The sequence below is a fragment of the Dicentrarchus labrax genome, unplaced genomic scaffold, assembly GCF_905237075.1.
Source record: "Dicentrarchus labrax unplaced genomic scaffold, dlabrax2021, whole genome shotgun sequence".
NCBI classification, from domain to species: Eukaryota; Metazoa; Chordata; class Actinopteri; family Moronidae; genus Dicentrarchus; species Dicentrarchus labrax.
The window spans coordinates 30,109,962-30,124,701 of NW_026136721.1; the positions used below are offsets into that span (position 1 = coordinate 30,109,962).

General features: G+C 42.0%; 2 protein-coding genes across 2 annotated transcripts; both read right to left on the reverse strand.

Moving 5' to 3' along the window:
• Positions 1-30: 30 nt before the first annotated feature.
• On the reverse strand, positions 31-7,583 carry LOC127355631 (GRB2-related adapter protein-like). Its single transcript, XM_051386686.1, has 5 exons — positions 5,565-7,583; positions 5,311-5,408; positions 4,720-4,839; positions 1,571-1,880; positions 31-1,483 (listed from the first exon to the last, which is right to left on the reverse strand). Exons 1-5 carry the CDS (start codon positions 5,640-5,642, stop codon positions 1,304-1,306), a joined length of 786 nt encoding a protein of 261 aa, XP_051242646.1. The 5' UTR covers positions 5,643-7,583; the 3' UTR covers positions 31-1,303.
• Positions 7,584-7,682: 99 nt separating this feature from the next.
• Positions 7,683-14,703, reverse strand: brat1 (BRCA1-associated ATM activator 1). Its single transcript, XM_051386680.1, has 12 exons — positions 14,196-14,703; positions 13,216-13,364; positions 12,976-13,123; positions 12,395-12,851; positions 11,517-11,639; positions 11,263-11,354; positions 11,069-11,172; positions 10,768-10,972; positions 10,299-10,372; positions 9,801-9,885; positions 9,400-9,674; positions 7,683-8,776 (listed from the first exon to the last, which is right to left on the reverse strand). Exons 1-12 carry the CDS (start codon positions 14,362-14,364, stop codon positions 7,865-7,867), a joined length of 2,793 nt encoding a protein of 930 aa, XP_051242640.1. The 5' UTR covers positions 14,365-14,703; the 3' UTR covers positions 7,683-7,864.
• Between the last annotated feature and the right edge of the window lie 37 nt (positions 14,704-14,740).

A 14,740-nucleotide genomic window follows, 5' to 3' on the forward strand; every position in this document is an offset into this window, starting at 1 on the left:
GTTTGTCCACAAATGAACGCAGAACGAGTATTTATAACCAGATAATATCACTTTTTATTTGCTTCTGTACAGTTTACTTACATTAGAGGGTTAGAGGAACAGACCAAATGGTAAAACAAAACCAACATAAAGTTAAATTTCACTTTTAATTAATATTTTCAATACAAGTTGGTGAAAGAAGGACATTAAGACATTTATAAAGGTTCACTTAAGAGCTGCAGCAATTATTTTCATTACAAACTGCCAATTTTTGAGTTACTGATTAGTCTGAAATGGAAGAACGAAAGGTGACGCCCAAAAGTCCAAAACCCAGGTATTAATAATCATGTAAGAAGTAGAAAAACCTCAAGTTCTGGCATATTTACTTGATGCTTCAAATGATTAAAGCCACTGAAACGTGGTTTCAGTATTGCACCAATGTAGTACTACACTCCGATAACACTGTCAGACTCACGATGGAGGGTTTAAAAAAAAAGAGGATAAAAATCAGTGCAGCAGAATCAGAGAAATCATCTTTTTATATTCCACGCATTCCACTTCCTTATCAACGCCTGCACTACCCACAATGCAACTCACCCCACCAACAGTCTGGTTGAAGATTTGGGTGTGTTATTCTAACGTTGCTGTGTGCCGCTAGCCTCAAGTAGAGATGAGAAGCGGGCTGCTGAGTTCTGGTTATCTCACTTCTTTCTAACTCCACTCCAGATTACATCACTTGAGTCAATTTATCCAATTTCACGCAGCTCCTCTGAAGCCACAAAAGGTTTTATAAAACAATTTTCACATATGCAATAGTACTCCTCAATACCTGTAATTAGACTTTGATGTAAAATTGTTACATTAATTACTTGTGATTAAATAAGCAATAATCAAAGTTACAAAAACCTCTTTAGGTATAATTTACAGTTTTAACACTCAGAAACAATTCAGGACTGTGTAAGTGGGGTCTGATCATCAGATTCAGATTCAAATATGGCTATATCCTGATTGGAAGTCAATCCACGGACACTTCAGGAGCACAGAGAAAAATAGAAACACAGAAATCTGTCATGTGAAATAACCAAAACTGTACCAACTTTAGCAGATAATAATATCAGACCGCAAAGATGATTGAGAAAATATGTTTTGAGGCCTCTAAATCAATAAAAACTGCTATCAATGAATTTTCTAGTCGATGGACTAATTGATTATTGGACTAATAATTGAATCCTTAGATGAATCATTGGATAAATGAGGTAAGTCACTACAGCCTGAGAGTCAGTGATACAGCCATGATACTGATGGTGTTCCCTTTGATATGGTGTCAGTGGTACAGCGGCTGGACGTACTCCGGCGGAAAGATTCCCACTCGGCCTCGACAGCGCCCCCTCCAGGTCAGCGAGCTCGAGCAGTCCAGCAGGTCGATGACGTCACCACGCAGGAAGTGGAGGTGGGCGTTCTGAGGGGGGGTGTAGTCACAGAGGGCGTGAGCCAGACGAGGTTTCTACACAAAGACAGAGCAGATGACAGTCAGACAACCAGGGGTGCATATAAGAAGAGAAGAGTAATGGTGCTTCAAGATTCGTCATACCCCCACAACTGGTTCACGCAGACGTGGGGAGGACTCCCTTTCTGGGTGAGAGAGGTGGGAGTAGAGGCGGGCTGAGGGGAGAGATTCCTGTGAGCTGCTTTTATAAGGGTTGGGATAAGGGTTATGTCCAGGCTGGGACAGCAGGCGAGGGGAGGAGGGAGGGTCTCTGAGGCAGACCACTTTCTCCACGGCGATGCTGTGAGTTCTGTAGAAATCCACCAACCGGTTTAGGGAACAAAACGACTCGTCCCAGATGCAGTACTGACCGCCCCCCTCCAGCACCCGAAAGTGTTCCACCCTGTCGCCGTAGCTACAAAAATAAGTGAGAAAATGTGAAGGGGATAAAGGCAGGTATGCATGCTCCTTTATACTCCAACAGAACAGTGTGAAACTGAGAGTTTTGTTACTCCCTCATTCCTCTGACTGTTTCTTTGTTGAGGGATACACGAAGAGGCTGTGTGCATAGCTGTGTCAGTAGCGAGGAATGAGACCACAAACCTCTGCAAGGTGTGGGTGTATCTCCAAAATCATCACAGAAGGTGTTTTTACAGGATGCAAAGCTCAAATGTCAAAACACATACGCATGAAGAAACACACATTAAACTGGTTCAAGCTGTTCTGGAAAGCTCTACTGTGCAACTACATACAAGCACTAAGAAAGGGATATAGAGAAAAGCTGAATTAGTTTATTCAAAGATCAATAATTGACTTTTTTGTTCATTAAATATTTGTTTCAATCAAACATTTGCTGGTTCCACCTCTTCCACCTTTTATATGAGTGTAAACTGAGTGTCTTTATTATTTTTTATTGTTGGTCAGACAATTTGAAGATATCACCGTGGTCTTTAAGAAACATTGTGACATTTTCATTATTGATTAAACTGCTGCTCTTTATTTTCTTCAATTAATTCTTCGATCATTTGGTCTCTTAACTGTTAAAAAGTATTGAAAACTAAAAAGTTCACAATGATGTCGGCAACAAATCCTCTCAACAGAGAAGCTGAAAATAATCATTTCTGGTGTAATATGCTTGAGAAAATACATCTCGACTATGACACATATTTTATCGTCTTTCTCATCAAAAGAAAAGAACACTCAATCTTTTATGATGTGCTTCTGTGTTTCCTACTGCACTGTTCTGTTCAGAATATTTGCCTTTGTATCAGTGTGTTTTATTTAAAGACGGAAATGTATTTAAATTTCAAAACAAACATGCACAGTGTACTCTTGTCTAATGTGTAATTGGTTATTAAGCGGGTCCCTCCCATGAAGATAATTACTTGACAGCCTAAGACATGAGAGGTTTTGTAGCGTTCTAGTTAACATGTTCGGGCAGCACAGTGGTTTCCTCACAACAACAAGGTCCTGAGTTTGATCCCATCTTCATCCTGCACAGAGTTTGTGGTTTCCTCCCACAGTCCAAAGACAAATGATTAGAGGCTGTAAATTGCCCATGGAAGTGTGTGAATTTTATTCTTTTCTCTGTCTACTGCTGTGTTCGACTTCCACACTACAAACTAAATATATACAGAATATATTGTACAATATAATATAATATTTATAGTATACTTCCGTTTGCAGTTAGTCTATAAAAATCAACATAGTTTACTATATTAACAGGAGATGACACAATTTTTTCTTATCGTATGCACACAGTCTGTTTTAAGTAGACTATATGTCTGTTTTAACACACTCAAAACATGTTTACAGTTAGTAGAATATATGGTACAGAATTGGGACACAAGTAATTTGTATTGAGCTCTCCTCTCTTAAAATACATTGTTGTGTTTTGCCATGATGTCATCTAGATGAACTGCAAACGTGTAGAGAACTGAAATAATCTCCTTTAATGAGTGGCTGCAGTTTACAACTATAACACTATAAAAACAGGTCTAATGGCTCTCATGAACTCTTCTTGAGCATTATCGCCCTCTGTTGATCGTCCTGAGAACTTACACTTTGTGGTTGAGTGTGTGCATGAACATAAATAAACCAGCTAACTCTCAGCCCTTGCAGGCAGACAGATGTTGTGCCTTCAAACATTAGTATGTGCTCAGTATGTGTATGCATGTCTGTGGCATGTGTCAATTGCATAATGTACCTGTGTTTAATTAAAGACTGAGTGGAGTTATGTAATGCCCCGATTATTGAACACATTTAATTTACCCTCAATGATTAAATGTGTCCCACGTCACTTTGGTGACCCAATTACGTCTCCTCTCACACACACACACACACACACACACACACACACACACACACACACACACACACACACACACACTCTTACAGTCTGTGTGGCTGTTATATTTTTAGTGCAACGGGTTCTTGTAGAACATATTTAAATAGTCCGACTCTCCCCCTCCGCCGACCCTGACACACACTCAAAGACACGTGGATGCTTTAACTTGCTAACGTGCTCAGTGTGACGGAATACAAACATCCAATACAACAACACGTTTGTAGAGTGTATTCTATCAGCGAGGTGTTTAACTGGGTTCTTGTTTTTGAGATCAGACCCAGGAGCAGATGCTTACTGTACCTCTCTGGTTATAAAGGCAAAAACTGGCAAAGCAGAGCAGCTGCTGTGAGGGAAAAGTGGGTGCAGGGTCAGATCTGTGGGGTGGCATGGAGCCTTTAAGGGGGCGCAGAAATATATAGTTGATTTAATCCCAAACAGTTACATAGAGCAATATTTGATGGGAAAAGCCCCCAAATGAAGATATTTTTAACTCAAAAACATTACATTACTGTGGCACATTGAATAGAAGTACCTTAAGGTTGCATTAGGAATCAATCAATTGTTTTATTTTTCCAAATACATGTTTTATGTGTCTTTTTTCATTGAACTTAAGTACAACTTGTATCTAAATTAATGTGTTAAATTTGACGACATTTGACACCAAACTGGGGGTGGGCAGCTGCCACTCTTGTGCCACCTCTCTAGGTCCACCCCTGGATGTTTGAATGGGAAATTACAGCAGTGCAGCAGATTCAACACATGCAAATATAACTGCTGCACCACATCACACAAACATTCTGCACCTTATTAACATCACAATGTGGGAACAGACAACAGAGGAATGTTACGTCAGACTGCAGCATGAGCCTCTCTCTTGTTTGTGTGTCTGTGTGGTGCGTTCACTGACCTAACCGAGACAGAAAACTCTCCAGGAGCTGATTCACTCTCCCTCACCAGGAACACTCCAGTGTCCTGCCAGCGCAAACGCTTTTCGGCCTCAAGTCTTGACACCCGTCCTGCAAACCACCTACAAAACACACAAGCATGTAAATCATACTCTCCTCTTGAGCTAATATATTTAGAGTATTATAGTATATTCATGTTACTATTTAAGCTGCATAAGCACGAGTACCTTTTGAGTGAAAAACCAACTAAGTTATTTAGATCAGTGGTTCCCAACCTGCTGGTCTCAGAATAACTCCATTTCATAAAATCAAATGATTCATGTTATTTTAATATTTTTTTTCAGACTTCTCTCTAATTTTTGCTTTTAATCGTCCTCAAGAACTCCTTCAAACGAAACAATCCAAGCAGGAAAATCACTGAGATCGTAACCTGTAATGAGGGGTCACAAGTTAAACATTGGTTCACTTGAAGGGGCTACAAGCAATAACATTTGGGAACCACTGATGGTAGTTAAAACATTCCACATCTGTATGTTTTCTGTCCTAAATTGGGTTATTTTTCATAAATACTTGGACAAATTATTTGTTTTTACGGATAAGGAAGGAGGGAAATGTAGTTCTCTGGCACGTAGCCACGCTTCCCCCGGATCTCTGCTGTGAACCAGCAAGAATCATCCTCCATTTCTGTCACCTATAACACACATGCACAATTATTCTCACTATGTAAACATGCAATCGTTTTTTAGTCAACTTTTGGCCAATTTTAATTTCTAAAACCTCTAAATGCATCAACCCAGACACTGGCGCGCGCACACACACACAAACACACACACACACACACACCTACCTTGATAATGTCCCCTTTCTGAAAACTGATCTCGTCCTCTTCTGATGCTGTGAAAGAGAAAAGAGCCACCGCCTCCATGCTGAGCAGAAGAGTAGAGTCAGCTACAAAAATAGTTTCACTTCATGAATGAAGAGAGAGAGAGAATACAGCTGTGTGATTAGAGCACAGCAGGGTGATGGCACTCTATTACAGGATGGGATAATCAGTGTGTGTGTGTGTGTGTGTGTGTGTGTGTGTGTGTGGCTGACATCCAGCTCATTAGTTAATGAGAGTTTTCTCTGCGCGTGTGTCCCTCTGCTCTTCCATGTGACTGAGTTAGAGAGTGTGTGAACACGTGGAGGTGGCGACTGCCCTCTTCATCTCCATCTCTGATGATGTCTACACCGCTTTAAACTCTGGGGCTTTAATGAAGCAATTCCACAAGGGAAATCAGCGACAGTGGGAGGGAAGGAAAGAGAAATGGGGAAGGAATAAAAATAACCCAAAATGGAGTGTGATGACCTGGAGTGTTTATGACTAACTTGTGATTATAACAAGTCTTTGCAAAGGTTAACCAAGTGCCTGCAGCTGATGCACTGGCTCACTGTTTTCACATTTGAAAAGGTTTAAAGTACGGGTTCTCAAACTATGGTACGTGTGCCGCCGTTGGTACACGAGCTGCCTTGTTAAAAAACAAATCAAAATACAAAAAAAAAAAAAAAATACTTTTGAGATCACTGAAACGTTTTGCATTTCCTGTAATATTTAGTTTTCGATATCAGCCTGCTATGGAGTCACGTACATGAATGCAGCACACACATTCACCATCATTAGTTACAAGCTTAAATGAGATGGCAAGATAGTAAGCAAAGGTAAAATTAATGTTTTAAAACCACTGCAATTGTGGCTCCAAATGGGAACTATTGGGAGGAGAAATGTGGACCAGGAGTAACCCTTTTCCACCAAATTAGCTCTGTTCTGTTTAAGATTCAATAACAGTCAACAGTAAATAATGTTATTAGTTATTTAACCTGCCTCCTGTGTGTCCGGACTGTAACTAAATGGTAAATGGACCTGTACTTGTATAGCACCATTCTAGTCTTCTGACCACTCAAAGTGCTTTTACATTACATGCCACATTCAATCATTCATTCACATTCAAACAGTGATAAACAGTGATGCACAGCATCTGGAGCAATTTGGGGTTCAGTATCTCGTTCAAGGACACTTTGACATGCAGCCGGAGGAGCCGGGGATCGAAGAGCCAAACCTTTTGATCAGCTGACCTCTGATTACCTCTGAGGCACAGCTGACCACTGATTAGGGTCGGCCTTCACTACTGTATCGTCATAATGGTGGGACTTAAATGGCCCAATGTTTTCTGGGTGTTTTCTCGGTCTAAAATGATTTAGAAACAGTGGATTAAAGCAGAGGTTCCCAACCTGGGTGTAAGAAATATTTTGAAAAACCTATACAGTAGGCCTATATCTCAGCATTTGGTTTACTTCTGTGAAGAAAAGTAAACGGTTCAGTAAATTGTCTAATATAACAAGCATCAGGGACAAAAAAAACACTGAATTTATCCAAAAAAAGAAGCCTATTAAGTCTGTAAGTATGTATTAAGATGATAAAAGATTATAGATGCTGTTAAAGATGGTAAAAATACATAATTCAGACAAAGAATTGTATAAAAGATTCCCTAAACAGGAAATAATCTGCTCAAAATTCATCCAAATCACTTGTTTTACAGAAAACTTCTCTTACAGAATTCACTATTTGGGTTAATTGTACAGTTCTGAATATAAAATGAAATATGTCACTTAGTCAGGGATCATCAGTTTACTAAATGATAGAAAAGGGGTCCCTTAAGGAAAAAGGTTGGGAACCACTGGTTTAAAGAATTTAAATGAACAGCTCACCATGAAACCAATGAGAACACTGGACTACTAGACACCTAAACACACCATTAAGTAAAAAAAGGTACCTGGTGTATGTATCAAACTGACATTTCTCACCATCTTTTACTAAACCTTGACACTGCATTATACTTGTAAAATAAGTTTGACCGCATAGATTTAGAGGAAGCAGTATCAGAACGAAGCTGCTGGTCCAAAGAAATGGCACCATTTTACACCAAGATTAATCCGTATATTTATTTACAACAATGAATTAAAATCAATGTGTGACAGACATCGTTGATTTCGCAGGACATGGCGATATGAGAAAGAGTTTGGCGAGTCCTGCTACCCGAGTTGAGAGTGTGTTGTTGATATCAAACCAACAAAAGGCACAGTATGTGTGTGTGTGTGTGTGTGTGTGTTTCAGTAGCAGTCCACTATGACCTCTTGCCCTGGCTGTGTGTGTGGCTGAGTGCGAGCGGCACTCGCAGTGAGAATGTCCTGCAGGAGAGACAGGGGAGAGTTGTGGATGTGGTCACTGCTTTGAGTCAGGACGTCCAGCCTCTCGTCTAAACCCAGAGACGTCAACACCTCGCACACGCCGACAATCACGCCGTCGCCTCCTTCCTCCGGCACACCGCAGTCTTTACAATCAACCTCCTCCGCTCCGTTCAAACTTCTCTTCACTGCGATCTCCGCCCCTCTGGTCCCATCGCTCTTCTTCATCCCCAGTATCTTCCTGATCTCCATCCCCCAGCCCCAGCCAGGCAGTTCACAGGACACCTTGGCAACTGTTGCCGCGGCAGCATCCAGTGCCCCAAGCGACAGAGGGCATACTGTCTCTCTGAGTGTTATCAGCAGTCGACAGGCCTTCAGGCCCACGGGTCTATCGCAGTCAACCAGACCACTCAACAGCGCTGAGATGACTCCCTGTTCAACCAGATCGCTCAACGCTCGCGCCAAATCTGACGCCGCACCCTCTGTGTGTGAACTGGAGTGAGTGTGAAGTGTGTACGGCTGGTCAGAAACTACACCATAGGGGTGTGATACGGCAGTGTGTGTGTCTGAGCCCCTCCTGTAGCCACGTTGACCTGAAAAGGCTTCGTCCAGCAGCAGCTCGGCCAGCTCCAGCGTGTAAACTTTGACCTCCCAGTCCAGATCTGCGCTGCCGTGCGAGAGGACGGAGCGTACGCTCTGCGTCAGGAGAGAGGTGGATGACGAAGACTGTGAGTGGCGTGAAGAGAACCAGGCGATGAAGTATTGTACAACGGCTCTCCTGGAGAATCCCTCTGTGTCCTGGGAGAGAATTTCAAGCAGTCGGCTCACTATTTCAGTCTGGAAGGAAAGAGAAGATTATAATTACCATTTTACTGCAGCCAGCTGAAAACATTATACCTACACAGGTTAGTACGTAAGTTTATTTTTGAGCGTAAATAACAGTGTGGAACAGCATTTAAGTTTTTATTAGGTTTTTAAGGAAAGGATTGGTACATGGCAACAAGAAAGTCCTTATATTATTATTTCAGGGACAAGACATGGGGTAGGAAATATAATTGTGGAAATTATTAAAAATAAGGAGCACATACAGGAGTTATAAAAAAATCAATCAACAGACTTCTTCGTAAATATGTTAATGTTTTCAGTCCTGATGATGTTAAACGGATAACATTTTGTGTGGCAATCATCACCACCCCTCTGATTTATCTTGCAACCTCTTGGGTGGTCTGCCTTTAAATCCAGCAATGAGCTATGCAACTTTAATACGCTACTCAAAGTCTGATGAGACTCCAAACTAAGCTACAATCAAACACTCATTCAACATCTATGTGTGAGAATAGTCCAAAGAAAGTAGCAGCTGATGTTAAATCATCTAAAATCTTACATAACCGACAGAAAAAAAATCTGACTCAGTATCCCCCGAAACAGCAAGAGTCAAATGTGAAACAACTTCTGCCTACCTCCTCCTGACTGAGCGCTGCCCCCTGCTGCCAGCTGTGTGCCAGTGTCTTTGCCAGTGCAGAGATGGCGCTGGCTCTCACGTAACTCTCTGTGTCCTGAAGCGCCTCCTTCAGGAGAGGAGCCGTACAGCAGCCGCCCAGCAGCGCCTCAGATGCGTCGCATGTGTCCTCAGCTGATTTACGCACTCCTGCCAGGTGTCCCAGAAACTCCACCGTTGAGTCCCTCACCTCCCAACGCATGTCACACACACGCTTCTTCACCACCGTCACGAGATCTGATGGGGACACATAGATAATTCCAGTAAGACGTTATATAGACGGCAGAGTGGGTTCTGTGTTTGGATTCATCACACAGTAGAGTATTTATGAACTTTAATGAAGATGCTGCTAGTGAACTTTACCTTGTCTGAGTGGGTCTGTTATAAGAGAAAGATCTGTGCACACACTCATCCACTTTACTAAGGCCTGGTAGGACTTGTGGAGTACCTAAGGAACAAAGGCAGAGCTGTTTCAATCATAGAAAACAACACAAGATAGATAATGCTTTAGAGATCTTTTCAGCTACAGTAAATAACCCTCCATCTATCTCATTGTGGCTTTTAATGAATTCAGATATGGAGGAGCTGTTCAGTGGCTAAAAAGCTCTAAAACTACAATTAAAAGTTACATAACTACAATATTATTACTTACTACTTTATTAAATTCTGCACTTTACTTAAAATATTTAAGCTTTTTCCCAAAATGTTTTTTATGTATCCCTCAGATCTGTTTTAACATGCAGGTTAAAACAATCAATGTGTGATAGCGTCTTTTTCTAAGTCACCTCTCCTCTGTAGTAGAAGATCAGTGACTAAATGAAATATAAGTCGTATGCATAGACAGGAACACACACAACTTACAGTCGGGTCAGAATCAGGATTGACCAGATATTGTATCAGAACTGTGAACACTTCACTGATCTTCTCCTTCGCTCCTGAAACACACGAGATGGAGGACACACGCTAAATGTCTCACACTGAAAAACACTTTGTCACACACAACACATATATCATGATGCTCATATGCTGCAGCATTTTGCTTTCAGGTCTGTTTTTGATGATATTTTATCTTATCTTATATTTTCTTATATTTTTAATTAATATACTGTGCTGTACAGTTCCGCTGTATGTTTACAGTATTTACTTGAGTTTGATTAATATACAGTAGACCTTTATAATGTCATACCTCATGTTATATTTCCTAATTCATTTAAAGTCTGTTGGTAATGTGGCTATCTTTCCAATATAGTTTTCCATCAAGCTTAAGTTAAAGTGATAAAAAAAGGAAAGAACATTTTGGATCATCTCACATATACATGCACAGATTTACCTGAGCTGCTGCTGAGAGCTGCTAGAGCCTCTAAAGCACATTTCTGAACTTTTCCACTGCCGATTACATTCCTGCAGACCCCACTACAACCAGTGGATGAGGAGGATGAGGAGGATGAGGAGGAGGAGACGCCACTGCAGATCCTTAACAATGACAGAACTGCGGTGACAATTGCAGCTGGAGGACAGGGGAGGTCCTCGGGAGGCTGAGGGGGAAACATAGAGAGATGTTAATTCTGCTTCACATTAAAAACTACAGTCTACTTCCTCTCCTCTGTTTTCGGTTGTCCTGACAGCCTCACCGTGAGTGTGATCTGTGGTGTGTTTGTCAGACAGACACAGATCACAGAGATGCAGGAGGTTTTTCTCTTCAGCAGCTCCGACACGGAAAACCGATGCTCGCCTGCTGCAGGTTTAAAAATATATTTAGTTGTAAAGCTGCGAAACAACAGACTAAGTTAATTATTTCTTTATTGTGTATATCTGTGTGTTTTACCAGTGGTGTCCGCGCCCAGTAGAGGCTGACCAGTTATAATGTCAAGGGGTAACAGCAGTATCTTCACAACCCGGGCTGTGTGGACGGTATCACTGGACAGAAACACAGGAAAGGAAGAAAATGGGAATTAAAATACTGCAAATGATGGTTTTCTTAAACAACCTGATGTCATAAAACCTCTACAAACTGTACTGGTGATGGTGAAACCACATTCTGTATGAGAGTGTGAAGTCGTGCAGTGAACGGCTGCTTACTGGTGACCTCTGCGAAGACAAGCAGCTGCAGCAGGAATGAGGTCAGAGGGTCTGTTAATGTTCAACATGGATGATAGCAGACGGGTGACACGTTGGTGTGGGACGCGTCCATCAGTGCCAGAGCTGCAGAAGACAAACACCGACAGTGTTTAACACAGAACCCACCCAGTATACTTATAAAGGGCTTATATCTGCGCTAATATCAGAGTAACATTATCTGTTTTCATTAACTTTACACAGCAGGTGCTCTGTAAATGTACAGCTGAGGAAAAATTATCTCTTAAAAGATTACAACATATACAAATAGTATAAGTTGCATACTGGCAAACTATTTGTGATGTAAAAATTAGATATTCACTTAACACAGAGAAACTTTCCACTTTCAGTTTTAGAAAACTATAAAATAAAATTATTGAGTATTAAAATTAGCACTTTTATTTTAATTGTTATATTTGAGTTACTCCGAAGGGGAAGGTGCCTTCTGTCCGTCCGGAGCAGGACAGAATTGTAGAAATGTGCCATAAAGTCACAGATCTGAATTATCTTTGTGGTCATAAAGAGAAACACATTGTTTTTTATTGAACTCCAGCTTCCTTTACACAGTGGAATAAAATTGTTTCTATCAAAGTGGAGCTTTTACCTCCCTATAAGTGGCACTAACAGTTACATGAGCTACTTTATTCCATCGTCTATTTTCTGTTTAAACACGTGAAAAGTGTAATTTAGCCTGTTACATTATATATTCTTGATTACTTCTTTAAAATGTGTTTGGGATCTGTGACAATGACTGTTGATGACTGTTGTACTGGAGTATATTACTGCAGTTTCACCTGTTATTGCCCATCTTACACTGTGTTTGTGTGAGATAGCCAGTCTACCTGTGTGCAGCTAGAATGACGTCCATCAGCGGCAGTGTGAGCTGACTGCAGCCTGCTGTCACCAGTTCCTCCAAAGAATCTGAGACTGCCTGGAGCAGCTTGTCCCGGAGAGGAGGGCCGGCCTGGGCCAGAAGCAGGGTCAGCAGTTTGAGGATCTGCAGACTCTGATGGAGCTGTGTGCTTTCTTTGGGAACCAAGGACTCCTTGAGGTACTCTGAGATTGCCGAGACAACAGGAGAGTACTCTGCAGCGGTGTCCATGGTGACGGCTGGATGTTCTAAGTCTCTGGTGGAGGTTTGCGTCCTCCCATCTTCCTCTTCTTTCTCATCTACGCCGTTACATCCCGCAGACAAGACTGGCTGGAAGAAGAGCAGGATGTGGGCGAGCATTTGATTGGCAGCTGAGGCCACGAATAGACTCGTGTCTGTCTGGAGCTGCAGGAGCGGTTCAATAAAATCTGGGGAGTTAGGAAAAGAGATTTCAGTCATAAAGTGGCCTGCCTCCCTCTTATCAAATTGTCGTATATAAAAAATATGCAACATATAACGAGAGATGGTCTCATTTCCTACAGGAAGTGTCACCTGATTTTACAAAGAAACTGAGAGCCTTTGGGTGCTGCAGCAAGTTCTTTAAGCCCTGGATCCAGCCAATCCTTAAACAAGGATCCTCCCAGAGTCTTGCTTCTTGCCAGCGCTTAAGGTTGAAGACCAGGTCCAGAACGTCGCATTCCTGCAGTGATTGGAGGAAGAGAGAGGGCATCAAGTCAAGTCGTAAATTGTTAGTAGCAATTCAGTAAAAGCACAGGGTGTCATTAACTCTACCTGAAGCATTTTGAAGCCGTTCTCAGTGGAAGCCATAAAGCCGGTGAGTTTGAGAGTGAAGGAGAGAACGCCGGGGTCTGAGGCTGTGTTGTGAACCACAGCGGATATGAATTCAAGCAGACACGGGCACGCCTCCAGCAGAGATCCCCCTTCATGAGGAGAGAAGATGGACATGAGACGGTGGTGCAGATCTAATATCCACCTATCGATCCACAGCTGCAGTATAACCCCTGAGATCCCCTCGTTCCTCTCACGCTTATGAATTTTGTGTGTATCGTTCTACCTTTGCCAGACTACACATGAGAAACAGGGGCCTCTCTTCTACACAATGCGGCTCTCAAGGTCTAAGCAATTCAGTTTAGACCTGAAACAATTAGCCGATGGACTGATTGACAGAAAAAGTATCAATTAATCAAATATAAAGCAAAAATGCCAAACAATCTCGTTCCAGCTTCTCAAATGTGAGAAATGTACTGTACTGTTTTTGCAGGGACAGCAAACATTTAAAAGTACTTGCAAAAGAGCTAGTTAACAGTTCATTTGCATATGTAATCCCTGGGCAGGTAGATACAGATAGAGTAAACATACTACATAAAACAGTCCATCAGTGCGAGATAATAAACAGAATCAAATCAATGAATAAAATAATCTGGAGATTCTTTAGATGCAGATCAAAATGATCGTTATTTTAGTTCATATGATGATTTAGTGGCACTTATTCGGAGGGTTTAGGGTGACTTTGCCCAGTCTTGTGTCCATCCAGTTTACCTGGGTGCAGGCTTGAGGAGTAATGGATTACATTTAGTTAGTTAGTATATTCAGTTATATAACCTGTAATCCATTTAATTAAAAAAAATGGTGGTTGTTTAGCAGGATTACAACTTTAAAACACATCTAAAAGCTCACACAGCAGAAACCTGTGGGAAGAATAACGACGGATAACCAAAACCAAAACCATCCCACCAATGTTGAGCACTGACCAGCTTTGGTGAGCCCTGTGAACCAGTCCAACAGCTTCTCCAGGCTGGTGTCATCGGGCAGAGAGCTCCCCGAGTCCGCCAGCACCTCACACACACCGGGCAGCAGCGACACACACTCTCTGTCCATGGTGCTAACGTGTGTGTGTGTTAATGGGCCCTCGGGATACATTACAGCAGCCCGCTCACTAATAACAGCTTAAATGGTTACCATGGAAGCAACACCGACTCACACATCTGGAGACACATCTGGAGATACATCTGGAAGTTTATGTCGTGTTTAATGAAACTACAGCAAGCTAAAAACAAACAACATGTAGTTCCCTCCCTTGTAGTTCGTGCTGAACGTCCATCTCGCGGGAAATAGTTTCGGAATCTACCGGTGCGCGGCTTCCCTTCCTCTTCTCTTCTCTCGGCGCACATCCGGGAGAGTCACAACAAGGGACACCTGCGCTTTTCACAGATCTGTAAACAGCCGGATGGGTTGAAGTAGATGCGCGGGCAGCCACCCGCCGCCCATCCCCACGTTCTAGAACTCCGACGCCTCC

Excerpts from the sequence above, each read along its gene's own strand:
- LOC127355631 (XM_051386686.1), bottom strand. The coding sequence starts at position 5,642 with ATGGAGGCGGTGGCTCTTTTCTCTTTCACAGCATCAGAAGAGGACGAG. Across the intron at positions 5,409-5,564 it reads AGAAAGGGGACATTATCAAG|GTGACAGAAATGGAGGATGA; the intron begins GTAGGTGTGTGT and ends TGTGTGTTATAG. Across the intron at positions 1,484-1,570 it reads TGCGTGAACCAGTTGTGGGG|AAACCTCGTCTGGCTCACGC; the intron begins GTATGACGAATC and ends GTCTTTGTGTAG.
- brat1 (XM_051386680.1), bottom strand. The coding sequence starts at position 14,364 with ATGTATCCCGAGGGCCCATTAACACACACACACGTTAGCACCATGGAC. Across the intron at positions 13,124-13,215 it reads ACGGCTTCAAAATGCTTCAG|GAATGCGACGTTCTGGACCT; the intron begins GTAGAGTTAATG and ends CAATCACTGCAG. Across the intron at positions 9,886-10,298 it reads ATCCTGATTCTGACCCGACT|GTACTCCACAAGTCCTACCA; the intron begins GTAAGTTGTGTG and ends TTTGTTCCTTAG.